At 47.6% G+C, this 27,613-nt stretch overlaps 1 protein-coding gene and 1 pseudogene across 2 annotated transcripts in view; one reads left to right on the top strand and one right to left on the bottom strand.

The window, feature by feature from the left end:
• LOC144176035 (rifampicin phosphotransferase-like) overlaps positions 1-27,613 on the bottom strand; it is a 241,241-nt gene that overhangs the window by 52,032 nt on the left and 161,596 nt on the right. For both annotated transcript variants that reach the window (XM_077705142.1, XM_077705141.1), the window contains exons 26-30: positions 24,402-24,536; positions 19,238-19,322; positions 14,261-14,346; positions 11,901-11,963; positions 10,875-10,967 (exon numbers count right to left, since the gene is read on the bottom strand). In XM_077705142.1, the coding sequence (XP_077561268.1) occupies positions 10,875-10,967; positions 11,901-11,963; positions 14,261-14,346; positions 19,238-19,322; positions 24,402-24,536 (462 nt within the window). The remainder of the gene's footprint in view (positions 1-10,874; positions 10,968-11,900; positions 11,964-14,260; positions 14,347-19,237; positions 19,323-24,401; positions 24,537-27,613) is intronic.
• On the top strand, positions 867-2,254 carry LOC144173743 (uncharacterized; annotated as a pseudogene).

Below are 27,613 nucleotides of genomic sequence, written 5' to 3'. Positions count from 1 at the left end.
CCACATGATATAACGGTTTAGAAATTCATATTCATTTCCATACAAAGATATGGATGGTTCACTTACACATTGTTCACCATGCTATCGAATGAAAAAAACCTCGATTAATTCCCTTGCCAGCCGTTGTCTACTTTTGCTCAGCCCGTTTGTCTGAGTCAAAACTGGCTCCCATGGCTTGCTTTCACAAGCTATGCAATGGGGCGGAAGGTGGGTTCCCGTTTTATTACGCATATTCAGCTGGTGTTCACTGCGGCCCGTTCGTCCGATGTATACCCGCCCGCTTGTGAGCGGGATCATGTACACCACGCCGGTTGCGCACTTCACGTATGGCGTCGCATGTCGTTTTAGGCAACCTGGTGTCTGTTCCATTCCTTTCAGTATCTTGGGGCACAGGGTGGCGAACTTGTTAGGCGCAGAAAAAACGATCGGCACTTTGTGCCTGTTAGCCACATTTTTGAGGTTGTGTGCCACTCGATGGATGTATGGAACCACCACCGGTTTCTTGCACGTAAGGCCGTTTGTCCTTTGGGGTGTGTTCCCTTTCAACTTCTGAAGCAAGGACTCGGCCATCACTGTCACAACCATTAAGGGAAACCCAGCTGGAATCAATCGGGGCAACCTGAGCTCAGCACGTGTCATTCACGCCGAAGAATAACGACAGCATTCTGGGTCTATCGACAGTGAACTCCGACTGGCCATCTCCGTGGACGCAGAACATGACGTCACCGGCGTCCATCTTCTTGGAAACAACGCCCCCTGCTCAAGCATATAAAAACAACCGCATCAACGACTTCTTCAAAGAGCACGGCGGGACCGCAATGGCAAGATCGCTAAACTCCTCTGTGTTTTTCGCCCAGGTTGGTGGCAAATACTCTTATACCAGCTTTCGTAGCGATTTTAGAGGAATTGTAGTCTGCCGTGCCCGGCGACTTGTGCATGTCTTTTTGTGGACGCATGGACGGTCATTTTGATTCTTCTTGCGAAGGATGTTGAGCAGAATCCAGGGCCTGATACAGACGATCTCATAAAAATGAACACTATGATTGCTTCGCAGGAAGAATTGAAAACAAAAATAGAAAATTTAGCTACTGCTCACGATAAGCTTGAATATACGGTTAACGCCCGAATGGACGATGTTATGATAGCGATAAAAGAACAGAAAGTAGAGATCAAGGTACCGCAGACTGAAGTTACAGCGTTGAAAGGTAATCTTCAACTACATCAAAGGCGTACGTCTGGACGATTTAGAGGATAGAAGTAGACGCCGCAATCTTGTTATTTTTGGTTTTCCCGAACCAGATCGTGAAAATGCTCCAGAACTAAGAAAGAAGATAATCGAGGAACTGATAGGGCATAAACTCGGAGTGGTTGTTAACTCTGTCGAGAGTACATAGGGTTGGGAAAAAATGCCGCGATAAAGTACGACCGGTAATAATGAATTTTTTTTTACTACGACGAGAAGCTTAGAGTTTTAAATAACTGTCACAAACTGAACGGAACAACAATCTCGGTAAACCATGACTTCTGCAAGGCCACTCTAGCAAAGCGCAGCAAACTCTGGTCTCATTCCAGTGATTTTAAGGCGCAAGGTCGCAAAGTATCGCTTGATTACGATAAACTGAGAGTGGACAAACGATATATACGAATGGGATGAGCAGAAGAATTGTCTGAAATGTATCCGCCCGCAACGTAACCGCGATGAATGACTCAATCACAAACAATTGCGAGTTGTTCTCCTTAAAGGGAAGGTGAAGCGGTTTTAGAATTAAAAGAAAAGTTGACTAGCAGCAAGTACACATTGAATAGTTCCCGTGTACGAAAGATTTTCGCAATTCATGCAATAGAAGCGGCGCAATGAGCAAACAAAAGTGGCCCGATGCCCCGCCCCCATCTCGCCGCGTGATGCCGGAAGACCGAAGAGCGCGGGCGAAAACCGGCTGAAAAACGTCATACCTGGACTTCCGGCCGGATCAGCCGCCTCTGCCATGCTCTTTTCGCCGTGTTTCCTTGTGAATGATACTTGTCGTTGTTGGGGGTGATAGCACTCATTTGTACAATTTTCGTGTTCAAAAAGTATGCACGAACGCCAAACAAGGCATACGTTATCATGCCGTATTCCTAAGCAGAATAATGCCACGCCGGGATGCTTGATAACATACGGAAGCGACAGCCGAGGTGGCTGTGCTTGATGACAGAGAATATACTACACTACAAACTAAACTTTTTTACACACTTTTAGCCAAAAAGGGTGTAGAATAGGCGGAAAAAGGGTGTTGGGAGGCCTTTACACCCTTTTTCTTGAGTCTCAACACCCTTTTCCTAGCTCTACACCCTTTTTGTTTGAAAAAAAGGGTGTTGATCAACTTCAACACCCTTGGTTTTTCTTAGGGTGTTGAATGTGTGTGGAAAAGGTGTTCAGCTGTTCATTGAATAAGGCCATGTTCGGATGCTAATAGCACTGTAAAGAAGAAGACATCCCATCATTTACTCCTCTACTCGCAAGAAATTTCCAAACGCAAAAAAAAATTGCTCTTATGCAATGATCGCTCGTTTTCTTATTCGGTGCACCACATGCCCCAAATTTAGCTTTGGCACGTGAAACACCAATTTGAACCTTCAAAATTAAGAAGACTGTAGTCGAGTGGCGAAAAGGATGTTTGCCAACTGCAACACGCTTGGCTTTCTGTAGGTTGTTGAAACGGTGCGAAATAGGTGTTCAGTTGCAATAAAAGAACAACGGAGCTGGGGGTCGACCTAGTTTCTTCCGCTGTTGCTAAGTTTTGTTATGTTTGCTAAGCTTTACAATGTTCTTGCTCAGCCAGGATGACCACTCAGGGATGAGGCCAAATTTAACCGGATTTCACAAGGCTGTTCCAGTGTGCCCCCCTTCCCCCCACCCCCCCTCCACATTTCCAGGAGATCCAAGAGGGAAACAAGGTAGGTCCACCCCCAGCGTTGCTGTTTCTCCAGCCTTGCACCACTATTGCAAGCTGCGCGAATTTTTTTACCTTTTATAATCCAAAAAAGACTTGTACCTTTGAAATGGTACAGTAAGAGGTGCGCATACGCATACGCCCCTTGAGCTCACACTCTAACAAGCTCGAAAGCCGACTTCACTGTTATAATACCCTAACTGCGGTGGTGCACCATTTACAGGTGCCCCAGTTCTTTTTCTTTGTATTTTTTGCTAATGCCACCGAAACTACCTCCTGAAGCTTAAAGAGCTTCACTGGTAATAAATTATGCCAATTCATATAGCTGTAAACATCGTGAGGTACAACCACCCCCCGCCCGCTTGTAGAGAATGTTCAGTCCACCCGTGTAAACAGGTACAAAATGCCTCCAAAATTGGAGGTCTCTCCACCTTTTTTCTTCGTTGGCGGTCTTTTCTTACACGCTTTTTTTCTTTACGCCCTTTTTCTTAGTTTCGAACACCCTAATTTGTAGCTTCACACCCTTCTGGGAAAAAGGGTGTTGAAATTATGAACACCCTTTTTGAAGGGTGTTGAGGTGGTAGAGAAGATTTGTATGGTATTTAATAAAATTCTATAAGTTACGGATCAGACAAACTACCGAGTAATTAAAAAGTTTTTGCAAATCCACGTGTTGATTTGTATATTCTCGTAGTATAATCCATACTTCCAAAATTAGCGCTAAAATATCAGTTTTTTGCGACAAGCCCGCCGACTCCATCTGGGGGCTTTCCTCTGCTGGGTATAAAAGCAAGAACAGCACATGTATTGCTAAGTAAGTATGCACTCCCTGTACCGCTTGCATCCCGTGTTCCAACTGTAACTTGTACGTATTGGCTGTTTGTGTTGAATGCTGCGCGCTCCGCCGTTTGACTTGCCTCTGCGCATGCCATCACCTCAAAAAAAAGGGGTGTGAGACTCAACACCCTTTTTTTAGGGTCTTGAGCATCCTCAACACCCTTTTTTCATCCATACACCCTTTTTTGCCAAAACACCTTTGAAGGGTGTTAGCCATGGGACAAGATTTTTACACCCTTTTCGGCCAAAAAGGGTGTAAAAAAGTTTAGTGTGTACGTTGAATACTTTGTAAACCGCTCCAATTTTTTTTTTTGATGCGACGGACGTGAATGTTCATATTAGATTCTAGATTTAGGAAGGATGGGGAATACTGCTGTACTTTGACCGGTGATGTTTCGTTCCATTCCAGAAACCAAGTCACATTTGTTCAGGAAATACTTGTTTCGTTAAACGCGTCGGTTTTCTTTATGGGCTCAGGACAGTGTTCAAAAAAACAATTTTTTGGCGAAACTAAAACAAAGGGCCAATCCTGATAGAAGTTCTCTCCCGGCTAAGAGGTACACAGTATTCCTACAAAGTAAAAGAACCAAGACAACCAGATTACTTATTTTGCAAGTAGACATGTCACGATAAGGTGATGTTTGTCTGGAATTTAAAAAAAAAACACCACTCCGAACCACCACCGTGCCATAATTTATGTTGCCTGCGGGGGCCTAATTTTTTGCCCAAGATTCCGTGTGGCTGCATATTATAACCTGGCAAGCACTTGTTGTCACTGAACCTCAAGTGTGCTCCAGTGATAGTCGGTGATGATACTAAAAAAATTAGGAGCGAAGAGTAAATATACGGCCTCTGTCCGACTAGCGCGGTAAATGCTTAAATCTAGAAATGCTGAAACAGGCCAACGATTCATTATCACAAACGTTTCGTGATTGTTACCTAAAGTAACGTAACTACAACGTAACTGCCTTGTCCGACTGGTCTGTTATTTATAACGAGGTGGCCGTAATATTGTAGCAGAATGCGCGACGCACAAGCGAAAATCAAGCCCTACTACAGCTAATAATGCGGAGCAGGCACTAGTATGCTGCATTTTTTTCAGAATAAATGCATGTGAAGCAGTAAGACGCCACTCATCGAAGTGCAGCTAGCAATCGCGGAGGCGCCGTAGCGCCGCTGCCGAAATGGCGCGCGCGTGTGAGTCTGTGTACGGGGATGAGTAACGGGGCTGGGGTGGGCGACAACGAACAAAGGAAATGCGGAAGCAGAGTCTGCTTGTTGGTTTATGCGTGAACCGGCAAGATGTGTCTCGCATATACGTTTACAGCGCATGAACGCTATTTTTTCGCGCAGTGCACGTACGTGCTTTTCGCTGGTAGATTGTTTATAAAACGCCCATTTCTCTTCGGCATAAATGGTTTTGTGTATAATAAGAAACAGTTAAGGCAGTACCTAACATTAACATAAGGTATAAAATCCCCCTATGCTGGTTGCCTAATTCAAAAATATTTTGATGGAACCCACTAGTCGACGTCACAGTCACTGCTTTGGGGTTCTCTGTCGTGTAAAGCAAATTTAAGCTCCAAGATAATTGAACCAACAGCACGGGAAATATATAAAACAAACTTCCAGTCATGTGCGAAAATTAAACTCCAAGCTAAATTGCCGCAAAGGCAACAGTGCGATCGTTCGCAATTCTTCCAACAACCCCCGCGGCCGAAGGGTGTCCTCCTTTGACGTCATGACGGGCGCAACCAATCAGGGGCGTCAAAAGACGAAAAGCGCGCGTATTTCAAACGGGGCCGTGATTTTTGCAAGATAAATGCCACTTGGTCTCATGTACGATAAATTTCAATGTGATATTCGGAATCAGCGCGCAAGAAACTATATAACTGTTAATCTAACTCAAATTTTTTGGAAAGCGCTTCAGCTTCCCTTTAATTCTAGGAGCACTGTCAATGAAGTTCACGAGCTTGAAGAAATCATATTTACCTATGATTCCCAAAACATAGCGATTACAGAGACCTGGCTAACTCCGGACATTTTATATTCTGAAATAGTTCCTCGAACTCATAAAATGGTTAGACGTGATCGAGGCTGCAGAGGGGGCGGCGTTGCTTTGGTAGTCAAACAGGAAATCACTTCGTAACTATGCACGAAATAATCGATAATGGAAGTGTATGGTGTCAAATTGATTTTTGTGGGCTCTCGGCTCTCGTTGGTGTAGTCTACCGGCCCCCTTCTTCGCCTGAGTCGTTTTTGGAAAACATTCAGTATTACATGCAGCAGTAGTACAAACCTAAACAAAAAGTCATATTAGCGGGGGACTTCAACCTACCATCGATTGATTGGTACGCTCTTCACCCAGGTTCAACAGACGTAGCGAACTGTAACTTGTTGCTTGAATTGATGCTGAACTTTAATCTCGTTCAACTTGTTAAAGAGGCTACCAGAGTTGCTCAAAGCACTGAAAGTGTACTAGATCTTCTATGTGTGGGAAACTTTACAGATGACACTAAAGTCAGTGTTTCTGATGGAATCTCTGTCACAAGCTAGTTTTACTTACCGCGAATTTCTGCCCTGACAAAAAAAAATAGTGCGAGCAACAGTGTCTTTAACTTTTCTGCTGCGGATGACGAAGCTATTATAGATACATTTGATTTGTGCTTCGGTGACTTTGAGGCAAGAGGAGACATATCAAGTCTGTGGAATACGTTTAAAAACATTACTGTATCATGTCTTGATAAATTCGTACCAAAATTTCAGAAAAAGAAACGGTGCAACCCCTGGATAACACGCGATATAATACAGTTGAAAAGAACAATATCAAGAAAACGCAATGCAGCGCATATAGATAACCATGCCATATCTTCCCTCTCAGTAACACTGAAGCACAAAATACGGACCGCTCGAGATTACTTTTTTGGAACGACACTTGTTAACTTCATGGAAAACGCACCGCAAAAGTTTTGGGGATACTTGTCCGGAAGGAAAAAGTCTGTTGAACAGCTTCACGTTGACGGCTGCGCGGTTACTGATCCTTACGCAATTGCTAATGAGCTAAACAGAACATTTCACAGTGTGTTGAGTCAACCGTGTGTAACCAATAATCCGATAGAACCATCTCCTCTCTCGCCTAACGTAATGCCGGATATATATTTAAATGTAAATGGTATTCGCTTTCTTCTTCTAAAACTTGATACAAAGAAGTCTTCTAGCCCTGGCGGTACCCCAATGCCTTTTTGAAGCGTTATGCGGACATGATTTCGCATTACTTGTATACTAAAGCAAAGCTTTTTACCTCTACCCCCCAAGGGTTCTTTCGCGACCGTTGGTGTCATCAGAAAACTCCCGCAAACAAATAAAAGAATTTACTGCACCACCAGGAATCGAACCTGGAACTAACAGAGTAACAAATCAAGAGGCCGTAGTCTTACCGATTTAGCTAGGACGTCACGCGCAGACGTGGAAGACAAGTGGTGCACTGACCAAGCATATCTACGGGTTTAACCCCTGCATTCTCGATAAATGCCACGCGATAGCGATTAAAGGAAGCTCACACCAACCCATGGCATCTCACTTCTAGTACGCCAATGGGCCTGTGGCTTCCAGTGTTCGCATAAAAAATCCCAGTTCCTTATCATCCGCCCTCACGTAAGACGATACCTCAAGGAACACATTCAAATACTTCTTGGTGGCCAGGCCATCACTCCGAGCCCCAGCATCGAAATCCTGGGCCTACATCTTCAGGCCAATAATAAGAGTAACGCATCCTTGCAGTGCCTCAAACACAGCATCAATAAATCATACACATGATCAGGCGAGTTGCCACCAAAAAGCGAGGCCTCAAGGAATCCGATACCTTTCGATTAGTTCAAGCTTTTGTCCTCTCGAGAATCACTTACGTCAACCCCCTGTCTTCTTCTCGGCAAGGAGGACATAAAGATGCTTTATATAAGGATTAGAAAGGCGGTTGAGCAAGCCATTAGTCTTCCCATTAGTGCGCCACAGAGAGGTTGCTTAGCACGGGGCTCTACAACACGGTGGAAGAGCTGATAGAGGGTCATCTTTCTATCCAGAAGCTCCGAACAAGCAGAACTGCGGCGGGTCGCCGCATCTTTCACCAGATTGGCTGGGCAGCACAGAATGTCACTCCGCTTTATGAATTCCTGTGCTTTTGGCGACAAGAAATAAATATGCTGCCTTTGCTTAAAAATATGAACCCCTCAGACGACGAGGCTCGCCGACAAGCAAGGGCTCAAGCGCTCAACACCACCCTCGGTGGGGCTCATGCAGTTATCTACACAGACGCCTCCCAACATCGAGAGCAGCAGTACGCCATCATCGTGGCTACCTCCAGAACCAACCTCCTTGCTTGTGCCTCACTCAAGACCGAAGACATGATGGCAGCAGAAGAGGCAGCCATCACCTTGGCTCTCAACCAGGGGTTCGTAACGCAGTCACCTATTCCCAACAAGCCTACCGGAACTACCTGTCGGGTTTGGTGTCCCGGCCTTCACTCCCCAAATGGTTCCAATCAGCTCATCTGGACACCCGCTCACATTTCCATGGAAGGCAACGAAAACGCCCACCAAGCCTGCACTTTCACCCCCCCGTGCTATGGAGCTGCACGAGGACAGTCACCTGCTTGTCTCGTTCAAGGAAATTACCCAGAATTATCACCTTCTGAGGCAGAGCCTACCTTCGCCTTACGCTGACCTTTCCATAGAACAACAAACTACCCTACGGCTCATACAATCCGGCTCCTTCCCACATCGGACGCGTCTTCACTTAATGCACCCTAATCGCTACGACGCTGAATGTAACTTTTGCTCATAAGTATATGAACACTCTGCCACATAATCGGGGTGTGCGACTTTAGCCAAGAGCACCCTACACTCTTTCCGTCAACTACCGAACAAAAGCACTGGGAGATGCTGAGGTACAGCCCCTCTCTACCTACCCAGCTTCAGCCGGTGGACAGAGCACAGGCGTCGCGGACTGAATATGGGCTACAGTGAGAAAGGAATCACTCCCCTGGGCCGCACTGTGAGCCGTTCAGAAGTCTCAATAGAAGTATTTCCTCCTCCTGCGCTTCTTCCTCCCCCTCCTGCTCCTGCTCCGTCTCTGCCGCCGATCTTGTCGCCTCCGCCCGCGAAGGCAGAGACGGAGAAGTGAGATCGTGTGACACCGGGTTTGAGCTTTAATTTTATAAAAAAGTTTCCACTCATGTGCTACACCAATACAACTCAACCAAGCACCGTTCATGCATCATGCATTAATTTAACCTGAGCAAGCATATCTCTTTGAAGGAATAGAAGGTGTGGTTAAGTGCATTTCACTTTTCTCTGGTTTCAGGGTTTGTAGAGCGACGTGAGTGAATTTATGGGATGTCGCATGGGTAATCTGTGTAGGTGCCATTTACAGCTTTGCTTTCAAACCACATTCACAAGAGTGGATTGGAGCCAATATTTTTTTCTGCGCCTAACAAGTTCGCCACCCTGTGCCCCAAGATACTGAAAGGAATGGAACAGACACCAGGTTGTCTAAAAGGACATGCGACGCCATACGCGAAGTGCGCAACCGGTGTGGTGTACATGATCCCGCTCACAAGCGGGCGGGTATACATCGGACAAACGGGTCGCAGTCTTAACGACCGTTTAAGGGAACACCAGCTGAATATGCGTACTAAAACGGGATCCCACCTTGCATGGCTTGTGAAAGCAAGCATGGCAAGCAATTGTGAAATCTCAAGCCATGCGAGCCAGTTTTGACTCAGACAAAGGGGAAAAGTAGACAACGGCTGGCAAGGGAATTAATCGAGGCCTTTTTCATTCGAAAGCATGGTGAACAATGTGTAAGTGAACCATCCATATCTGTGTATGGAAATGAATATGAATTTCTAAACCGTTATATCATGTGATAAAGGTGGTGACATGTGTGCGTATGTGCTGGTGTGGTTATATTAGCATGCTCCCTTTATCAATAAACTAGTTGTCAGTCTGCGCCCGTCCTGTGTCTTCTTTTCGTTGTCCCGTCAGAATGCGCAGTTTCAAGTATGAATATGATCCAACTCGCCCAACAATATGCTTTGCTGATCCCCGTTTTAATTGCGATAGAATTCTTGCGCCAGCCAGCAGTGCGCGTCAAAATGTGCACTCCACAAGACATTTATTTATTTATTAACTTAGCAATACTGCTAGCCCCAACTTAGCAATACTGCTAGCAGACTGGGTGCACATGGTACAACAACAAAATGAACAGTACAATACTGAAGTCAGAACACAGAACAATGCACTTGAAACAATATAGAAAAGGTTTCAACAACATAGAAAAGGTTTCACATGCAAAAAAAGCAACCATAGCTAGTGAGATATCAATTTTTGAAATGCCTCAATACTGGTTGATTCAATAATTTTACTGTCAAGCTCATTCCATTCTTTGGCAGTACGCGGAAGAAAGGAATACTTGAAGACATTATTTTTGGGCTGGAAAGGAACGACAGTGTGTTTGAGACGTTGCCTGGTAGAGTAGCCGGAAGAGAAGTTTAAATATTGGCATTTTGCACTCGCATTTTGCGCTCGCATGGAGTGAAAAAGTGCACTTGATGCGACTAAAAGAAACGTAAGCGCAACACTTGCAAGGCTTGCTTACAAGAGTTATCACCAGTTTTTGCTGTGCCATGTTTTACACAGAATCAGTGTCCAAGCTGGCATGTCGGTGGGGAAATACACCGAGATAATTTTTTTCTTGCAGCTACGTTTTATTAATGAAAAGGCAGTAAGGGTGGGACAGCAAAAACAGGGATGAGACTGCAGGTACGCAATACATCACAGTGCACCAAAAAGCTGTCGTAATATAAAGGATGTAAAGTTAACCACTTTTCTACTATATAACACTAGCTGTTGGTTTGAAAAGAAGTTAAAGAGGCGAAGAAAAGAGCTAGCTATGAGCAAGCAATTGCGCACGCTCAAAACTGCAAACGAGCGAACGCTGAGGAGTGGTAAAAACGTATATCTGTTTTGAGGTGAAGGTAGCCGGCCACCGCTTGTAGAGTACTCTGCATTCTGTTTATGAGGGATAAAGGTGAAGCAGTGGAAGTACCTCTTTCACTGTTCGGTGTCCATGCTTCGCCACAAATGCTCGAAACAGCTCGCCGCACTCGTTTTCAGCTGTTGACAACCACTCAGAGGCCTCCTGTTTGTGAAGAACAGCACACGCCATCGCTCCACCACATGCGTTTTCCATTTTTATTTTCAAAGCATGTAGGCAAACCCCGGTATCCATTTTGGTCCCATTTCTCGCTCGTCGTGAACAAAAACTTGCTCTGAGCATCGCGCTTTTGCCAGATCACGCAACAAGAACTGCCAACAATGTGACCTTTTTGAGCATTGAGAAGATTACAACCGCGTGCAACGGGAATAATCCCATGAGGCGAAGTGCACTGGCTGGCCTTTAATGACGCACGAGGTTGACTAATAATTTGTCTTAAGCACATTCACACCTGTGCACGTTCTTCGACTGGTTTAACCGATATTTTCTGGCGCTTGGCTCATCCAGTAGTATACCTACGATATCTTTATCCCAGCTACTCCAAAAAGGCGAGGGCCTTTGGAGTTTTAAAACATGGCACGGAATGATAGAGGAAATGGGAAACGCCTCCACAACTTGCAGTGTGTATACAGTTCAACGACAAAATGAAGACCGCAACACACTCTGCCCAAAAGGAGCTCCTTTCCCAGTGTTATCATGCAATATTTTTCATTGATATCTCTGACGCGCGCTTGCGTTATTGCTGATGCACACTTTCGTTTCTTAGTACCTGCAGCATGCAGGAATTGGCCTTCGGCTCGCTCTCTGCGATGTGCCCTTCCAGGTTTGTTTTTTATGTGGACGCTGAGTGGACGACTGTGAGCGGGCGATTGTGAGTGGACGACTGGACGACTGTGAGCGGACTCTGAAGGAATGGCTACAACGAAATATTTGTTAAATGGGGCATTCTTGGTTGTTTTCGCGCCGGAAAGAACGTAGGTGCATTTACGCAGTACACATATCGTGAGAAAAGTGCGAAATTTTGTGACAGCGAAATTTGTAAGCGAAGGTGCCAATTAGTAACGGGTATGCACTCACCTCCACGGTCATGTTGAGAAACCGGGTCTTCTCAGCTGACTTCCTGAGCAGTGTTCCCAACTCCTGCGCCGAAAAGTGAACGTTTCAAGGTGAAGCATGTGTTCCACATTGCCAGACGTAACACCTTCACATCACCAACTGTACTTGGTGCTCATAAATTCTTGAATACTACAATAACATTTTACGTCGGAAGAAATCTTAGATATCTTCTGCGTGATCCTCAGAAATGTGAATGCCCACAGTTGAGGGGCTTCAAGATTTGCTTAATTGAAGAAATGAAGCTGAATGCAGTGCCAATGCAGCCGGTTGGTTTTTTTATGTTCCGCCCTAATTTATTTTATTAGTGTTACGGTAAACCATAAAGCGCTGTTCGATACGCTACTTCGGGCATGTGCAACTCTGCTGGTGTGCATCACTTGGCTGCAATAACATCTGTGCATCTCGAGTGGGGTCCTTCTTAGGCCCAACGTTTTCCTTTCAAGTCTTGACGGCGTCACCAGGCACGCTTAGGTTCCAAGAGGCAAAATTGTCAACAACAACGCACGAACGCGTAACCTTCGATGCGTCCAGGGCAGCCTGCTGATAGCCTCAGGCATTGACAGCAAGATTAAGGGCGGGGCTGCGGAAGCCAGGCATCCGAAAGCTGGTATTTTTTGCCATTTTTCTTGACATGCAGCGTACATCTTGGTCGTGTTTCTGGGTTCGAAAATAAAGGAAGCTGACGCGTGAATTTGACGTACACCGCGTTGAGCTGCACACGGCTCTTCGACAATTCGCATGCGTACTAAAATTTTACGGTGGGGATAATGACTGACTGTGCCAAAGAACCGTGCCAACGGCGACATCAAAATTTCACAGGGTATTACCTCAATATAATTCAAAAATAGATGGTGGTCGCTATTGCGGTGAGGGACTGCTTATGTCGAACCTTGCCCTTGAAAACGCGGAAGCATCGCTAATATCTTTCATCCGCCCAACTGCCCCAGCGCCGTCCACTAACCTCGCTAGTGACGTCGGTCACCGAGCAATCACAAGGCTGCGCTGCATGCGCGAATGTGAAGCAATGCGCGAAGCAATTCGCGAACGCGAAGGCCACACGTTCGCGCACTGTTATTATCAGTTTCTACCTCTCTAGAATGGGTGCTTCTTCCAATTTGTTGTGGTTGACGGCGTTAGACCTCACAGCGTTAAGTTAGGCTTAAAGTTCGATCTGTAAACTGAACTTTCGCGAACCTTAAAGGAGTACTGACACCAAACGTTTGTTCCATTTTTATTGCTTTTATCGATGCTAAGTGGCCTAGAGAACCCGAAACAGCACTTCAAATAATTGAGCGCGCCATAATTGATTCCATTGAGCGGCCTGAAAATCGCCCGTTTCAGCGCACTTTCAACGGGAGGGCGCATATGACAGAATCACGGTATGACCTCACCCTTTTGTGTAGACGTCAAAATACTGCGGAGGCCGGTGGAGGCTTGTTTTGACCGTGCTACCGCCGGAGCTGAGCGGCTGAGCTGCCTCAAGGCGTTATGCCTATACCATTTTGGCGGAAATTCAATCACCACTTTGAGTAAAAGTTCTATTGACGACTTCTTTTGCGATTATATATAGATAAAATAAAGAAGACGCCGACGACAAGAGAAAATAAAACAATGCCGTTTCCGCCCCCCAATGGAAGTCTTGTTCACACGGACGTTTCGGGTCCCGCTTAGGGGTCGAAGCGTCATTGTTTTATTTTCTCTTGTGGTCAGCGTCTTCTTCATTATGTGTACGATCATTTCTTGTATTTCTTCTATTGCGATTCTAGACTATGTTATCGGCTCCTGTCTCACACGTGAACGTTTTTTTTCGGCAGGAGTGCCTTTCTTGGCTGCAGTTATGCCTGTAGCTGTGGCCGCGTGCATCAGTTTGTGAATGCGCCAACACCCAGTCGTCGCTTGCCGGACCGCGCGTGTGAAGTGACTTCACGTGTTTCTGACGAACGCTGGAGGCACGCGGCTACGTTACTTTTGTTCGCTACCTCGGGGTGATGTCACATCGTTGCTGCGCTCCCCTCCGCGTGCTGTTCCGTCGGCGCGATTAATAAGATCAAATTGAAGCACATTCCACGCGTCGAGGTCACTCATATTTCAGCCAGGGTGTTTTGTCGGGTAAAGCAAGCGAACTGTGTAATAAAATAACCCCGAAAATTGGTGTCAGCACCCCTAACCTTAAAGTGGAGGCTTGCGACGTACTATTAGCAAAGTGCTATAAGCAGCGTAAGCCGTAATCTGAGCGGCACTGCAGTAATAAAACACAACGTCAATAATCACAATGAATCACTGAATGCCCGTTACGAGGGATAAATGTCCAATGAGGTCACCTGAATGATACGAGGCACTTCGGCACTCTCAACGTCCCCGCCAAGTAGAATCTTGGACAGCTCGCAGAAGACCTCCGTGTTGAGGTCTGAAAGGGGAAAAATACCGTGTTGTAAAGCTGACGAGAGAGCCCTGTGTGAAAACAGAGAACTACGCACGCAGTGATGCAACAAGAGGGAAAGCGAAAGCCTTGTATGTCTCATCAAACGCTAAAAGTAACCGTAGTTAACATAATCGAGGAGGTTCACAGAGGAGGTTCATGCAGTCTTTGACTTCGGGACCTCCTCCCGTATATACACAATGTATGTTGTTTCTTCTGTCATCAATCAAGCACCATCGAATCGAAAAAATTGAAACATTTGACGTTTCGGAACCGCATGCGGGTTCCTTGTTTACTGAGTAAGGGAAGAGGTCGTCGTCGATTCCGCAGTTGTCGTCGTCCGCCGCTATAAAGAGAAAATAAACAAATAAAACACATTTTGGGGGCGTGCTGTATTTGAACCCGGCCTGGAAGAGTAGCAGCTGGGTCTGCTAATCAGAGTGCTAACCTGGCACCGTGGCAGAATGGAGCGAGAATCAGTGTGACGCGTGCCCCGCGACTAGGGAACGCGGCGACACGGGTGCAGAATTGGTGTACGCGCAGGACAACTCCCAGTGCGGGGAAGCTTCCGCGTGGTTTGCGGTCAGACTGTCTGTCCGGATAGCTCGTGTCAAACGACGAAGAAACGAAACAAAGAAATTGAATTCAATGACATTTATAAAGTTAGGGGAGGCCACATGGCCGTAGTTGGGGAAGGGGAAGAAGGGGGGAGAGGGAGAGGTGATCACTCAATCGTTAGAGATGACTCGTTGGATATAGACGATCAGTGATTTCTTTGGGAGGGGAAGTGTAGACCCCATCCCACTACCCTTGCCAGGCCACTCTTAATGGAAAACACACCTAGAGCACGCAGAAAATGTGGGTGTTCGTACGGGGGATCATCAGGGGGCAGCAGAGCACTGAGCAAAGAATAAGTGAGGTGCTTGAGGTCTGGAAAATCATTCCGCTGGCAATGGTGACAGTACGGAGGAGCTGAAGAGTCCAAATGTAACCATTTCCGCAGTGTGGAAGGTGTAAGGGTCGCAATAGCGATTGTCTTATTAACAAAGATTTTTGCGGAAAGGGGTAGGGTGGGGACACCATGAAGGTAGCCCTGCGGAGTCTTCTCAGCGAGCCGCTTTCTGCGAGAATATTTAGCATGATCCAGTTGGAGGCGCGGATGTAGACCTGGATCAGGTGCAAGGTCGGGAGCAATCAAGGGAGGTTTAGACTGCATTATGAGCAGCATGATTGCCGACCCCCTAGGTCACATGCCCCGGAATCCAGGCTACGCGGACTTGCGTTCCATTTCGGGCCAATAGGTTAACATGGCGTGGATGGGATGAACGGTAGGGTGATCAGGCCCTATTGAATTCTCTGATGGCGGCGTGGAAATCAGTGAGGAGGCGGACCCTGGGTGGTGGTGGTGCACGAGCCATGTAGGTCATGTGATCCAGGGCTCCTAGGAGACCATGGAGCTCGGTTTGGAGAGGTGACGGGGCGATGGTAGCCATAGTTGTGGCGCCGCTAAGATCAGGGCGTTCTTCGCAGTGCCAAGCCAAAGCGATAGAGTTGTCTTGTAGGCTGGCGTCTGTAAATATGTCCACCTCGTTTGGTAGCCTCTGTGCCATGCATCCGCGGAGAGCGCGCAGACGTGGAACGACGCTAGCTCGAGGGACAGCCAACCGTTGCGAAGAAACCACGGTATTTCGAGCCCAAGGGGGAGAGGTAGGAGATTGCATGGGTCCGATTGGGTGCGTTTGAGAGTCCCATGCAGCAATAGCAGCACCCTGGATAGTGAGCGTGCACCGGAGTTGATGGTGTTTGCGGGTCTCTTCGAGAATTTCTGGCAGGGGATGCAGAAGAGCAGCTTTCTCTAAGGCGCAGATCGTAGTGTGCCGTGGGAGGGCTGTGATCGTCCGCAGGGACGCACGATGAAGAATTTGTAGTTGCTTAATGTGAGCTGGACGGAGGTCATCTGCAGGGGCGCCGTACAGAATTCGACCAAGGCCAACTGCTCGAGTGAGCGCGAGGCAAGCAGCGTGACTAGCTCCATTATACATATTAGACATCCTGGAGATCAAATCCCGCATTGGTTTCTAGTTGCGTCTAAGTTGAGTGATCCAACGTCTGGGATTCCCAAGATGCGAACCTGGTCGCACTTGGTTTGGATTGGCGTTCCGACCAGATAAATACAATGATGGAAGTGAGATGGCGGGTTATGTAGCCCATTTTCACATTGTGTCATTTTCACATCCGATTTAAACTGGAATATGTACATAGAACATATCACTAATAAGGCACTGAAAAAGCTTGGTTTTCTTAAGCGCCGTTTATATCTAGCTAATAGTGACACAAGGCTTCGCGCGTACATCTCCATTATCCGAGCTACACTCGACTACGCCTCAGTTATTTGGCACCCTCACACCACCTCCCTTACAGATTGTATCGAATCCATCCAAAATAAGGCGGCCCGTTTCATTTTGCGCACCTACTCTCCTTATCAAAGCGTATCGGCATTAAAACAGTCACTTAACCTTCCGGATCTGAGCACGCGCCGAAAATTTTTCCGGTTGTCCCTTTTTCATTCTCTCTACTATTGCAGTTCATCTTTTTCAACAACTCAGATTCTTCCCGCCCCTTATGTGTCCACCCGCAATGACCATACATGCAAAGTTGCTCCCATATTTGCCAGGACAAAAAAACCATCAAAACTCCCCTCTGGTGTTGGCAATACAGGAGTGGAACGTTCTACCTCAAAATATTGTCTCTCTCACTAACACTTCTGCTTTCCAATCTGCGTTGGGTGCGTTTTTAAAAATATAAGATATTTTCACATCTATTAGATGTACAAACGTCACTTTTGTCAGCCCTTTGATTTCTTTGCTTTGTTTTTTTATTGTTGGTGGTGGTGGTGTTGTTTTGAACAGTGAATTTTCTCTAAAACTGACCACCGCGAGTGCCTGGTTCAGTGGTGTCATGCACTGAAGATGTTAATTGCCATCTTACTCTCTCTCTTTCTCTAATTTTTTTTGTAAATTGAACCTTTTACACAGATATGTGTCTGACTGCCGTTAGTAGTTTGTATTCATATGTGTTGAGTTGCGTTGTTTGAATTGCATCCCCCCCTATGTAATGCCATTTTGGGCCTTTAGGGTATTCAAAATAAATAAATAAATAAATAAATAAATGAGTAGAAATTGTCAGGAGCCAACTCTAACCCAAGTGAAGGGAGGCTTTGGGCTAGACTAGCAGCCGCTGCTTGTAGTTCAATAATCATACTTTCGACGTCCGGATAGTCAGCTGGCTCAGTCCACACCGTGAGGTCATCAGCGTAGATTGCTAAACGTGATGTGTTATCGGTCTCTAGCTGAAGATCGATTCGCGTCATTGCCAAATTAAAAAGCACGGGCCTGAGGACGGAACCCTGGGGTACCCCCCTAGCCAAGAAATAGGTTCTGGGGCGCCGTCCCGGGTGCGTGCCACTAAGCTGAATAGGCCGATTTTCCAGAAAGGATTTTACCCAATTTTGAGCCCGTTGGCTTGGATATGCAGGAGGATGGCGGTAAGGATGGCGGCTTGACTGACATTATCGAACGCCTTTCGCATGTCGATGGCAAGAACATAGTCCGGGTTACCGGCACGCGATTTACTGTTAATGACTCTGCGGAGGAGCAAAAGGCAGCCCTGGGTGCTGAGATGCGGACGAAAGCCAGTTTGGGATGGATGAAACCAGGGCTGTACGTACTCGAGATAGTGTTGCATTCTGTTCTTGATTAGTCTTTCGGTGAGTTTACACAGGGTTGGGGTGAGGGAGATGGGGCACAGGTTAGAGAGCTGAGCCGGATCTTTGTTGGGTTTGGAATTAGGGCTAACCAAGGTCAACTTGAGCCTGTCGGGAACAGTCCCTGTCGCCCAGTGGTCATTAATGATCTCAAGGAGTACCAGCTGGGTGTTCTCGTCCAGGTTACGGAGGTGCTGCCATGATAGACCATCGTGGCCAGGCGCAGAATGGAGTTTGCCTTGGTGAAGAGCGGCCTGAAGTTCAGGAAGAGTGAAAGGGCTGTCTAGGTCCTCATCAGGGGATGGAATTATATTGGCAGGAAGGGGGGGGGGGGGGGTACGGATTCAAGGAGGCGTGTGGGAAGAATGGGGAGATGAGGTTATATTACACAATGTCAGGCAGATTTTGAAGGTGTGAATACAATGCATTAGTTCAGTAGCCTTTGATAATGACTGGCTTCAAATTAGGTAAGCAAACTTAGCCTGCCGGGAAAACCCGGACGCGTTTTCCCGGCAGGCTAAGTTTGCTTACGCGTTTTCTAAGTTTGCTTACCTAATTCAATGCACGCAGTGCATGCTACCAATATTCAAAGAAAACGCGTCCGCGTTTTCTTTGAATACTGGAAGCGTGCACTGCAGGTGGTTATGTGCTATAACAATTTGCTTTCAGACAAGCATAGAAAACATCGCCTGCTGCTCTGAGTATTTAGGCCTTTTGATGTTTCGAAAACATGGCTCCCACTATGCACGAATACACAATTGGCGGTAGTGGAGACTCTGGCGGTGCTTTCGTTTTCGTGAGTTCTCTGTATGGTGCATGTGAAACCATGCGGTATTGCGATGGTTGTAACACGCGGTCGCAAACCTCACCGAAGCATTCGCCGAGTGATGCGCTTTCATAATGCGCATTGCAATACACATGACTGTGTAAAGGATCATTTTCTTGGGGTGAGTGAAATTAAGCAACATGCAGCAGAATGTGGAGTTAATGGCACCAGCAAACATAAGTCGCAGTTTCGTGCTCTGCGGCATTGTAACCTTTGAGATAAGCACTAAAGTAAAAGCGTCGAAGATGGCAGCTTTAAGTTGCCGCCTACGTGCGTAGACGTATACGAACCTCCAGTGGCGGTGCCCAGTATTTGGAGAATGACAAGGTTGTAGATTGCAGACGTTGCAAATGCAGAGACCAGAAGACAGGAAGGCTAGAAAAGAGTGAGAAAATTTCATCATCGACGATCGTCTAACAGCTCAGTCGGATTATTGAGAACGTTCGCTAAGGGAAGTAGGTTGGCTAAGCTATACAAGCGAAGTAGGTATCGTGTAATAATGAAGAAACACAAATTGATGAAACAAAATTATACGTGCCCTACACGAGAACAAACAATTGACAGTTGGACTATCCATGTGGCGAAGGTATATTAGTTACCGTCGAACAAAGCACTGCAAATCTTAAAATCTACTGGAAATTTCAAAATAAGTGGAGTTTAGACCTATAGGGAAATGCCGAAAATTTGTGACCAGGTCACTGATGTAAGAGCGAACGCAGGTAACAAAAGTTCCACTGCAGGAGAAGTTTTCGTAATAAAGGCAAAGTAATTCACCCGAAAAACAATCTTTGATTGTTTCGGAAGCAAGAACTGCGTGATGCTCGCCTGTTTCGCGTTTCCCTTTCGTCCCAGAAAGCGTTCGCTAGCCGGCTCAATGCATCGCACCAATCGTAGGTCGCCACCGCTACATACAACCTAATTGCGAAGCAGGCGCAGCATATTTCCTGTTTCTGCCGTTGTGTAGGCAATTCCCTGGGCTCCTCGTCATCCGCATAATCAGCTGCGCCATCCACATCTATCTCGTTGGTGCAGCGTCGGACAGACTTCCGGTAACGAGACATCCGCCTTGTACATGTAGCGCGTACTCCGCGTACATTTGCCGTTCACGACCGGGTAGGGCGCGTAGTGGGGTCTAAGCGTTCGAACAGGTACCTTATCAGCTGCCTGCGGTGGACTTCGCCTTTGGCCCTCTCTATCAACATTTCCAGTCATCTGGGGTCTCCCGAAGAGACGTTCAAAGATAAAGGGGAACAAATACATCGCACCTATGGGAGGCAACTGGACAGAGAGAAAAAGTTTCGCCTTAACCTATCTTTCGAGATATCCGTGTTCTAGTTAACAAAGGATAATGTATACAGTGCTGTGAGAGAAGTCCCCATTTGCAATCATGAGCGCAGCGGTTAAGTACAATTTTCTCGCTTGGTGTTCTTTGATTTCGAAAGGTTTTAGATCACTTCGCCCTAAAGTACTCATCGCAGGAAGTTTTATATCATGCTGCTCTTTAGATGCGAAGCATCTCATGCTTGGGGCTGTGTCCCTCCCTCCCTCTTTGTCGTTGTCCGCCGTCCGCACTCTACCGTGCATGCGCGTCTCTTCAGCCCCGTCAGGGTTTGGGATGACGTCAGCGCAGTCCACTATAAAAAGGAATAGTTAGGCGGCGCCTGGTTTCGATCCCACGACTCTCTGGCCGCAACGGGAGGTACGTGGCGCTCTTCCCACTGCGCTACAAACCGAGACGGGAGCATCTGCTACGAACGCGCCTTATGTCCTTCACTCATTCAAACTACGTCAATAAGCTACTGATACAACGAAGGCAGGCGAAGCTGAACGTCAACGGAAACGACGAACTGAAAACTAAAGGGAACTTCAGTCGACCACATGGCTACTTCGCATACTTCTCAAGGTTGCCCTATGGGAAGATGGTATAATTTTTTTTTTCAATAGGACACCAACAAGCACTTTAACAGATGGCGGGAACTAATCCTAGTTTTTTTGGCCATTACGCTCACATAAACAGGGAATAACGCGGTAACAAATCTTGGTGATGTCCTTATCGGAAGAAATGGGCAAATGAAGGACATAATCAGTTATCACAATTATAAGCATGCATGCAACGAGGTCGATGTCGATGCAACGATGGAGATTACACACTCATTAGATTCCGGAGAGAAGAGATTGGAAGCAGTTAAAAAGATGTATTGACATATTCCAATCACAACCGCAACAACAAGTCTTAGCAGATGGCGCGGGACACAGCAAACGTTCAAAAATTGTTGAACTGATTTGAGCTAACGGAAGGAAGGAAGGAAGTAGAAGAAATGAAGGAAAGGTAACCCGGTTGGAGCCTACTTTGCTAGCCTGCACGTGCGGGAGGGGAAAATGCGCAAAAAAAGAGAAGGCAGATAAAGAAGAAAAGCTGGAGTAGACAGATATGCCCAGCGCTAAAACACTACTTGTTCACGTTCAGTGATTGTCACGGCAGTCTCCCAGTTTATTGTTTGGTCTTTACATACGACCGGAAGTGCGGTCGTGCACCGTTCTTATTTCTGTCAGTAGCTCTTCGTGTGTTCCCCGGCACAGGGTGACAGGAGTGACGGAAGTGTAAGGTTTGAATATCAGACGATCGCCGATCTTTGCTCGATGGCGTGCAGGCCGTACGGATGGCCGTAAGTTTCGTAGCCGTGGAGGTCGTGGGATTGGCTATTTCGAATATGCTGGACTGTGACATTCGTGGTGTAATAACAGCGGCGGCCGACCCCGACGATCTTACCGAGCCATAGGTGTATATACGGATTGTGTCACTGTATGTCTGATCAGGTTACATCAAAGTTAACTGCTGCATTACCGGTAGTTAAATATCACGTCTTTCTTACTCCCGGGATATCTAGGCACAGCTAGGGGCTGCATCACACTCCACAACGGAAGTAGCGGCCTCATCGCAGGCGTACGGTTCGATGGCATGCTGGTGATGTGGGTAGCTACTGTAAGGTGGGTAGTACCCGTCCACGTGCGCCCTTCGCAAGGGCGCACGGGGACGGGTCGCAGGTACACCCGCAAGGTGATGATCGGGCGGGCAGGTGAGGTGCCTAATATGTGTCCTGAGTGTTTCATTAGTCGCAAAGGTTGACAAAGGGTGATTCCAAGCCAAGGCAGTGGTCGCTGCTGTGGACGTACACCGTGGTAGGTCAAGACAGGTTCGCAGGGCGTGAACTTGAATACCGAGAAGTGACCGAGTAGGTGCCCGGCACGCTCCAGAAAGGACAGGAGCACTATACCGCAGATAGCCCGAGAAGAGTGTGTTGTAGAGCTGTAACATCGACATTATTGGCGTCCCCCATATCTTGCCGCCGATGAGTTTCAGTACATGTACCACTTCAGAGAGCCCCTTCATAAAATTTGCGTGAGGGCTCCAGGAAAAGCCTTTGTCAAAAACTATATCAACAAACTCGTGATTTCTCATAAACGGCACCCTTTCGCCATTATTATAGAAGGGGTATGCGTACATTGGCTGTCGTGTAAACAGAGCACTACGCCTTTGCCGCTGGATATTTACAACCAGCGGCCTATGTAGGTAGTAGTTCAGCAAGTCGGCGGCATTTCGCGTCCGTGCCCGCACATGCCGACGAGTTACGCCACCTGCCCCTGTCGTCAGCGTATAGCGACATGTGACCCCTTCTTGGAAGGCAGAAAGACAAGGTAATTAGTGTAAGGTTGAATAGCGTAGGGCTCAGGATGCCTCCTTGGGGAACACGACGATGAGTATAGGGAGATAATTTCGGTCAATCTGCAGTCATTACAAAGAATGATCTTCCCGTGAGGTAGTTCCGCATCTACGGATGGACCCAGCCACCGAGCCCCACAGCCTGTAGTGATTTAAGAATCGCGTTGTGCTCCACGTTGCCATAGGCTCCTTTAACGTCAAGGAATAACGCCGCACGTATGCGCTTCACAGTTTCTGCTGCTTCACAAGTCACCAAGTCAATAATGCAATCAATGGATGAGCTCCCACGGCACCATAACATCAGGGTAGACGTTGTAATGCTCCAGGAACCACTCCAGACGGGCAAAAATGATTCGCGATATCAACTTTTTAACGCAACTCGCAAGTGCAATTGGTCGGTATGCCGTTATATCCAGCATAAATTGTCCGGGCTTTAGAAGCGGAACAAACGTCTCGGCTTACGTTTTTGACGAATGGTATTTGCGTTATTAGTGGGTGGAGCAAAAGAGGAGGAAAGAGTGTAGGGTGGAAAAGGAGATAAATGAGCTAAAAGGCGGGAGGTTGTGATGGAGTGGCCGGGGCCATCGTCTTTCTACGACATCTGCTATGGAGCACGCGAACACGCGGCCAATTTCGTACCATAGTGAGTTGGTAGGACCGGAAATGATTTTGTAAATAATTTTGTAGGGCAGCATAAATAGTTTGTAAATGAGACGTAAAGGAGTCCGTAGGACAGCGCGGCATGTGCTCACGAATTTTTTTTGCGGGCTGGCACCGCCTCACCCCGAGCTGACTAGAGAACAGGCGTCCACGTTCAGATAGGTACAGACCAATTCATTAATCACCGCGGTCATTATGAAACGTATCCAACCAGAACTTTACACGGACGGTGTGTGTTGCGCAATAACTCCAGGGCAACAGCCGCCCATTTATTATGGGATTGTGAAGTGCGACCAGACGAAGCTTCGACAAGGACCGACCTTCCGCCGTGGTTACAAGACGCCATACGCAGTTACGACAAGGACATTCAACTGTCAGCCGTCCAGAAGGTCCTAACGGCTCTCGAACGGCAGCACCGGAGAGAAAGCTGTGGGCCGACGCCGTCTCTTCGGGGACAAGGGTGTCCACCCCCGCAGTGAGTAGCGCAAGTGTTGCTTAGTAAAATGCCACCAGGATCGACGAGTGCCTACGTCCGGGCGTAGTGGAGACATTACGTCTGTGGCCGGCGATCATTAAAGTCTCTTTCACTTCAATTCGCAGGCTGACATCTATCACAATTTTGGACCTAAATGAAGTTTTGACTGCATTAGGCATTGCCTTCAAGCATGGGAAGAAACTGTGCGCTCACCACTGTTCACGAGAAGGTTATGGTAAACGGTCAAGATCACACGCCATGCATGTCCTATTTTTTTTTGCAAACTTTACTTCCCCAGCCAAAGTGATGCGATCAAGCAGTTGCATATGCCTCCAGTTTTCCTTAGATGTCCCGGAAAAGAGCTCATCACGTTTCATTCGATCGTACAAAGGCTGAAACGCACAGCAGGGTGTCTGCCCGAGAAAGTTTCGCGTGTTGTCTTGCCAGCATACGAATGCGTCGTGTCCAAATGATAAAATAACTATTATAACTCCGAGCTACCCATTTTTATTGACGGAAAGGGGAAGATGCGTTTTACCTGCGAGGCCTGATACCGATTCTCAAAATTGGGTTGCTGTCGCATAGCGGGGAGGCTTACCTCCCGGAGGTGGTGAAGGCTGCTTCCCAGGTAGTGATACATCTGCGTGGCAGTTGTCATTCCATCGACCGACAAGCGGAGCTCGACACTTTTAGCAGCTGCACTTTTCAATTCGCTTTCGAGGGTGAACATCATCTGAAATAATATGAGAATTGCATTAATACACGCATACACAACTCCTGTACATGAAGTCAGAGAGCGTGCTTTGTCATAGCCCTTACATAAATAAGATAATAAAGAAAAAAACAACGATGCTGCCAAAACAATTACGTAAATAATACCAGGAACATGCAACAAAATGCACACGTCAACAGCCGTATGAGCCATCTCTGCAAAAAATTCGCATGTGATATTATGGATGTAAAACCCCTCGATTTAACTTTTAGGAACTTCACTGTATCATTTGAGGATATGCGCACAGGTGCGTTTCACTGCTGGGATACATAACGTGGAGCTTACGTTGGATAAATAAATCAGTTCAAGTCCAAACGCTGTCGCGGGTGGTTGTCTCTGCGCCGGTCGCGACATGAATTCGTGACGACCGAACTCGCCTCTTCTGACCGCGCAGCGTTGGACCCTTCGGCACCGCCGGACTATGCGGGCCAGCTACAGCCCGGCGGTGACCAGGAAGCAGCTCCGCCCGCCGCGGTAGTACACAGCACTGTGCTACCCCCTTTTGTACTCGGAACCCGCGAACATGGTTCACGAAAGTCGAAGCGCGATTTCGTCTCCATCGCATCACTAGCCAGGAGACGAAATACAATATCGTCGTAACCTTCTTGCCAGGCAACATCGCAAGCAAGCTTCCCGACGTCCTCGATTCCCCACATCCTGTAGCAACGTGCGACCACCTCACGGCCGCGCTCATCCAGCGCAAGTCTTATTCGGAGCGCAGCTGGCTGCAGTAGCTTCGGAACAGTGAGGAGCTCGGCGACAGGCGCCCGTCTCAGCTACTCCATCGAACGCGGCAGCTATTGGGCGATCATGTCCAGGACCGCAACAATCTACGCCTTCAGGAGCTCTTCTTCAACGCCTCCCTTGTACAAAACATGGTCTTGGTGCTTGCGGCTAACGATGACATGCCACTTGACCAGCTCGCGTAACAGGTTTCCGCATCGTGGACTACTCCCGGTTCCCAATCATCGCCACATTCACCAGTACGCCCTCCTCCTCAAGTGACGACTGCAAGTTCGCTCGACTTGATAGCCGCATTGATGAGTTCAGCCATCAGCTGGCACCGATCGCACCCCTCGCGCGACGACGCCAACGCGCATCTCGCGGCAGCCGGTACTCCCGATCCCCGTCCCTTTCTCACCATCGCTCTTCCGTCAGGTTTAGTGAGCCTGGCCACCCGGGCACCTGTTCGTATCATCGCACCTTCGGCTGTGCCGCCCGCAAGTGCACGCAGTTCTGCTCATGCGCGGGAAATTAGGAGACCGGATACTGGCGGCGGCAAGTGGACCCGGTCCCGCATTCAACCGCCTGTTCTACGTTACGGACAAGGTTGCAGGCCACCGCGCTTCTTGGTCGACACGACAGCCGAGGTCAGCGTCCTACCAGCCTCTTCGCTTGACCGACGAGGCCGAGATATGAACTCTTCGTTAATTGCTGCCAACAACTCACCGACAAACACCTAGGGTCTGTGGTCGCTCACCATCAATTTTGGCCAAAGTCGCACCTCCCTGTGGCTTTTCAGAATTGCCGACATCAAGCAGCTCGTTTTCGGTGCAGATATTTTTTCGTTCTACAACCTCGCCATGCACGTGCACTTTCAACGCCTAGTGGACACGACAACGAGCCATTCAGTGCATGACACTCTATAAATTTTTCTGCAATCACAAGGCCCAACACGGGAGAGTCCTCGCTAAAGCACACCATCACCCAACAGACCGTCACGGAGGGATCCCCGTCTTCGCTCGACGGCGTCCTCTCGTCGTATGCGTTACGCCATTGCACGTCGAGAGTTCGATCACATGCTAGAACTGAGAATCGTCCATCCACCCTCTAGCAGCTACGCTTCAGCCCTGCACATTGTACCCAAGAAGGACCCTGGTGATTGGAGGGCATACGGTGACTACCGTGCCCTCAAAGCGATCACCGTTTCGGATCGGTGCCCACTACCCTATTTCCCAGACTTTACCGCGAGTCCGACTGGCTGCTCAAAGCCTATCACCAGATACCTGTGGAGCCAATAGCAGGCCCGTAGCCAGGAATATTTTCCGGAGGGGGGTGGCCCACTCGTTGCAGGCCTTGACTATTTGAAAGTACCCATTTTTAGTAATTAGTTTCCGTAAAAATCGCAGTATGTAAGTTATTTGAGTTTTAAGTGCCATTCCACTCTTTTATATCTTTAGTTTGGCAAGTAATCTTCCTAACAGTACAAATGTTTAATACGGACAATATGTCTAAAAAATTCCGCTTATAAAAATAAAACTACCTTACTCAGGGCCAAAAATAAAAGGACGAATAGCCAAAATTTTTTGTACGTTTTTATTTCTGCATATAACAGGTTAAAACCACTGTGGCAGAAATAAAGGGGGTTAAGGTGGTGAAAGACGGGGACTGGTGTCCACATCTTTCGGGTGGGCTGGTCCCGAGGCCGGCTGTGCAAAGAAGCGGCCAGGTCCTTCTTCCTTACTTCCTTAAAGCACCGAAGAAGGGCCTGCCAGAGCCGAACTGCGTACGATGGGCCGATGTGCGATCGCGGATCGATCCACTCTCGGAAAGTCCGCCGAGGTACTGAAGTGCTGAGTCACGGAGTGCTGCAAAAGCATGGTAACTCCACCGGAGATGCGCGGTCGTTCCTCTTGCAGGGCATGATGGGCACGGTGGGGTCATGTATCAGCGCGAGTTAATGAGGTGCAACAGTGCTGGTGAGTGTTGTTAATAAGTCTGCGGTCGACAAAGAAGTACCGCCTCTACACTCCGTAGCGTACTGGGCGGACGGCGATATATTTCGTTTTATTGAAGCACGCTCGAGAGCTACGCCCGACGTCTGGCTTTGAACTATATGTGGTCATCCTCCGCACGGACTCCCTGTAGAGCGACATCAAAGCCAACCCAGTCAACCGTTAATCAACAGAGCTGTTGCGAAGGAAGGTCTTGAGGCGCTTCAACGTCGAAAAGCTTCTATCAGCTGCCGCTATAGTGACAGGAAGTGTGGCAAGTATCTTTATAAGAATACTGATATTTGGAAACAGGCTGGTGTTGCA

The sequence above is a fragment of the Haemaphysalis longicornis genome, unplaced genomic scaffold, assembly GCF_048455015.1.
Source record: "Haemaphysalis longicornis isolate Haplotype H1 unplaced genomic scaffold, Haemaphysalis longicornis Haplotype H1 scaffold_3, whole genome shotgun sequence".
NCBI classification, from domain to species: domain Eukaryota; kingdom Metazoa; phylum Arthropoda; class Arachnida; order Ixodida; family Ixodidae; genus Haemaphysalis; species Haemaphysalis longicornis.
Note: the sequence above shows the minus strand (reverse complement) of the source record. Positions and strands in the feature narration are given on the sequence as shown.